Source organism: Trichomycterus rosablanca, chromosome 18 (genome assembly GCF_030014385.1).
Source record: "Trichomycterus rosablanca isolate fTriRos1 chromosome 18, fTriRos1.hap1, whole genome shotgun sequence".
Lineage (NCBI taxonomy): Eukaryota > Metazoa > Chordata > Actinopteri > Siluriformes > Trichomycteridae > Trichomycterus > Trichomycterus rosablanca.
Window position 1 is genome coordinate 29,198,930 of NC_086005.1, and position 5,000 is coordinate 29,203,929.

Sequence of the window (5,000 nt, forward strand, 5' to 3'; positions counted from 1 at the left end):
CTCTTTTTTGTGCCACAGTAAAAGCCTCTGCACTCCTGTAACAGGGCTTTCACTGGGGCTGAAGTTCCTCTAACCACGTCTTTATATAAACATGCTGGAACAGGAAAACACCTTCCCCAAACTGTTGCCTTGATGTTGGAAGCATAAATGACACTAACTCAATCACTGACAGTGTGTCCACGTCCCTCGAGACACATTATGAGTGATTATGTGAGTGAATGTGAGTACATAAGTTAGGGTAATGGTGTTTCTGAAGGACTTTTATTATGAAGAGTGTGGACGCAGGGCGCCATGATGTTCCACCTCAGTATCTGTGAGCTGATAAACTGAAGGATTTTATACAGAATTGAATGTAAATAATCCACATTACAGCTCAGATTCACGATTATTGCTGATTATTGCTGGTGATTATCGGTGATTATGGATGTGAGTGAGGGCAGTAGTGGGGTTAGTAAGCGGAGAGCTCACGGGTTATTGCAGCAGTATTATGGACTCGGTGAGGAGGGAGGAACCGAACCTGAATCCGCGGATCCGTGCGACATCAACGGGTCTCAGTTCGATCCGGAGCGCTATCTCAACAAGGTAAATATCATTTATCATCATATCACTAATCATCAATAATAAATCATCGCTTAGTGCTATTTTTACATTCATTCTTTATTCAGTCAGCTGCAACAGGTTTTGGTCCCGGTGTAAACACAGTAACATCAGATTAATTATTTAATCATTCATGTGGGTGTGTGTGTGGGGTGTGTGTGTGTATATGTGTGTGTGGGGTGTGTGTATGGTATGTGTGTATGGTATGTGTGTGTGGTGTGTGTATGGTGTGTGTGTGTGTGTGTGTATGGGGTGTGTGTGTGTGTGTGTGTGTGTGTGTATGGGGTGTGTGTGTGTGTGGGGGGGGGTGTGTATATGTGTGTGTGTGTGGTGTGTGTATATATGTGTGTGGGGTGTGTGTGTGTGTATGGTGTGTGTGTGTGGTGTGTGTGGTGTGTGTGTGTGGGGTGTGTGTGTATATGTGTGTGTGTGTGGTGTGTGTATATATGTGTGTGGGGTGTGTGTGTGTGTATGGTGTGTGTGTGGTGTGTGTGGTGTGTGTGTAGTTGAGGAAGGAGTGTTCCCTGGCAGAGCTGATGGATCAGGAGAGCTGTATGGTGAAGCAGATCAGATCTCTGGACAGCGACATGCAAACACTCGTCTACGAAAACTACAACAAATTTATTTCTGCTACAGGTCAGTATATCAATAACTACACCGTAATAACTACACCGTAATAACTACACTGTATTAACTACACCGTATGAACTACACTGTACTAACTACACCGTACTAACTACACCGTAATAACTACACCGTAATAACTACACTGTACTAACTACACCGTAATAACTACACTGTACTAACTACACCGTAATAACTACACCGTAATAACTACACTGTACTAACTACACCGTAATAACTACACTGTACTAACTACACCGTAATAACTACACTGTACTAACTACACCGTAATAACTACACCGTACTAACTACACCGTACTAACTACACTGTACTAACTACACCGTACTAACTACACAGTACTAACTACACCGTAATAACTACACCGTACTAACTACACTGTACTAACTACACCGTAATAACTACACTGTACTAACTACACCATACTAACTACACTGTACTAACTACACCGTAATATCTACACCGTAATAACTGCACAGTACTAACTACACCGTAATAACTACACTGTAATAACTACACCGTACTAACTACACCATACTAACTACACTGTACTAACTACACCGTAATAACTACACCGTAATAACTACACTGTACTAACTACACCGTACTAACTACACCGTACTAACTACACCGTAATAACTGCACCGTAATAACTGCACCGTAATAACTGCACCGTACTAACTACACCGTACTAACTAGTGTAATAACTACACCATACTAACTACACCGTAATAACTACACTGTACTAACTACACCGTAATAACTACACTGTACTAACTACACCGTAATAACTACACTGTACTAACTACACCGTAATAACTACACCGTAATAACTACACTGTACTAACTACACCGTAATAACTACACTGTACTAACTACACCGTAATAACTACACCGTACTAACTACACCATACTAACTACACTGTACTAACTACACCGTAATAACTACACCGTAATAACTACACTGTACTAACTACACTGTAATAACTACACTGTACTAACTACACTGTAATAACTACACCGTACTAACTACACCGTACTAACTACACTGTACTAACTACACCGTACTAACTACACAGTACTAACTACACCGTAATAACTACACTGTACTAACTACACCGTAATAACTACACTGTACTAACTACACCATACTAACTACACTGTACTAACTACACCGTAATATCTACACCGTAATAACTGCACAGTACTAACTACACTGTAATAACTACACCGTACTAACTACACCATACTAACTACACTGTACTAACTACACCGTAATAACTACACTGTAATAACTACACCGTACTAACTACACCATACTAACTACACCGTACTAACTACACCGTAATAACTGCACCGTAATAACTACACCATACTAACTACACTGTACTAACTACACCGTAATAACTACACTGTAATAACTACACCGTACTAACTACACCATACTAACTACACCGTACTAACTACACCGTAATAACTGCACCGTAATAACTGCACCGTAATAACTGCACCGTAATAACTGCACCGTACTAACTACACCGTACTAACTAGTGTAATAACTACACCATACTAACTACACCGTAATAACTACACTGTACTAACTACACCGTAATAACTACACCGTAATAACTACACCGTACTAACTACACCGTACTAACTACACCGTACTAACTACAGTGTAATAACTACACCGTAATAACTGCACCGTAATAACTGCACCGTACTAACTACACCGTAATAACTACACTGTACTAACTACACCGTAATAACTACACCGTAATAACTACACTGTACTAACTACACTGTAATAACTACACCGTACTAACTACACCGTACTAACTACACTGTACTAACTACACCGTACTAACTACACCGTAATAACTACACCGTAATAACTACACCGTACTAACTACAGTGTAATAACTACACCGTAATAACTGCACCGTAATAACTACACCGTACTAACTACACCGTAATAACTACACTGTACTAACTACACCGTAATAACTACACCGTAATAACTACACTGTACTAACTACACTGTAATAACTACACCGTACTAACTACACCGTACTAACTACACTGTACTAACTACACCGTACTAACTACACCGTAATAACTACACCGTAATAACTACACCGTACTAACTACACTGTACTAACTACACCGTAATAACTACACTGTACTAACTACACCATACTAACTACACTGTACTAACTACACCGTAATATCTACACCGTAATAACTGCACAGTACTAACTACACCGTAATAACTACACTGTAATAACTACACCGTACTAACTACACCGTACTAACTACACCATACTAACTACACTGTACTAACTACACCGTAATAACTACACTGTACTAACTACACCGTACTAACTACACCGTACTAACTACACCGTAATAACTGCACCGTAATAACTGCACCGTAATAACTGCACCGTAATAACTGCACCGTAATAACTGCACCGTACTAACTACACCGTACTAACTAGTGTAATAACTACACCATACTAACTACACCGTAATAACTACACTGTACTAACTACACCGTAATAACTACACCGTACTAACTACACCGTACTAACTACAGTGTAATAACTACACCGTAATAACTGCACCGTAATAACTGCACCGTAATAACTACACCGTACTAACTACACCGTACTAACTACAGTGTAATAACTACACCGTAATAACTGCACCGTAATAACTACACCGTACTAACTACACCGTACTAACTACAGTGTAATAACTACACCATACTAACTGTGATTGTGTGATTTTAGATACGATTAGGAAAATGAAGAATGATTTTAAGAAGATGGAGGATGAGATGGACGGTCTCTCTGCTAACATGGCCTCCATCACTGAGTTCAGCGCCAACATCAGCACCACCCTGCAGGACCATCACACCCAGATCACCAAACTCTCAGGTACACACACACATTCACTCTCTCAGGTAGAGTGCTGTGAGGTGACTTTATAACAGTAGGTGTTTCCGCCTCCACCGCTCTGGGTTTGGTCTCTGTAGCTGTATTCAGTGTCTCTGACCCCCCCCCCCCCCCCGTACAGGTGTGCACTCCCTGGTGCGAAAGCTGCAGTTCCTGTTCGAGTTCCCCGTCTGGTTGAGGAACTGTGTGGACAGTGGGGAGTTCGCGCGGGCGGTAAGCGCTGAGAGGAGAGCGCGCTGCGTCCTCAACCACTACAACAACATCACCTCCTTCAGGGGCATCCAGGAGGAGTGCAACACCATCATGCTCCAGCTAACCCTCCAGCTCAGGGAGAGGTTCAGGTACTGATACAGCTCCCAGGATGATGGTGGTGTGTGTGATGGTGGTGTGTGTGATGGTGGTGTGTGTGATGGTGGTGTGTGTGATGGTGGTGTGTGTGATGGTGGTGTGTGATGGTGGTGTGTGTGATGGTGGTGTGTGTGTGTTAACAGGGACGGTGGTGTGTGTGTGATGGTGGTGTGTGTGTGATGGTGGTGTGTGTGATGGTGGTGTGTGTGATGGTGGTGTGTGTGATGGTGGTGTGTGATGGTGGTGTGTGATGATGGTGTGTACTGATTGTGTGTGTGTGTGTGTTAACAGGGACGGCGGTGCGAGTGCTAAGGAGCTCTCCGAGTGTGTTGAGTTGCTGCTGCAGCTTGATGAACCAGCTGAGGAGCTCTGTGATAAGTTCCTGAGCCACGCCCAGTCTAAACTGGAGGCGGATCTACAGGGCTTGGAGGCGGAGCTTAGTGACTCCACCC

At 42.5% G+C, this 5,000-nt stretch overlaps 1 protein-coding gene across 1 annotated transcript in view; it reads left to right on the plus strand.

Annotated features, from left to right (window-relative positions):
- Positions 1 to 312: 312 nt before the first annotated feature.
- vps51 (VPS51 subunit of GARP complex) overlaps positions 313 to 5,000 on the plus strand; it is an 11,491-nt gene continuing 6,803 nt past the window's right edge. The window contains exons 1-5 of the mRNA XM_063014470.1: positions 313 to 582; positions 1,104 to 1,233; positions 4,036 to 4,182; positions 4,322 to 4,541; positions 4,840 to 5,000. The exon at positions 4,840 to 5,000 is cut by the window's right edge and continues 707 nt beyond it. Of these exons, the coding sequence (XP_062870540.1) occupies positions 421 to 582; positions 1,104 to 1,233; positions 4,036 to 4,182; positions 4,322 to 4,541; positions 4,840 to 5,000 (820 nt within the window). The 5' untranslated portion in view covers positions 313 to 420. The remainder of the gene's footprint in view (positions 583 to 1,103; positions 1,234 to 4,035; positions 4,183 to 4,321; positions 4,542 to 4,839) is intronic.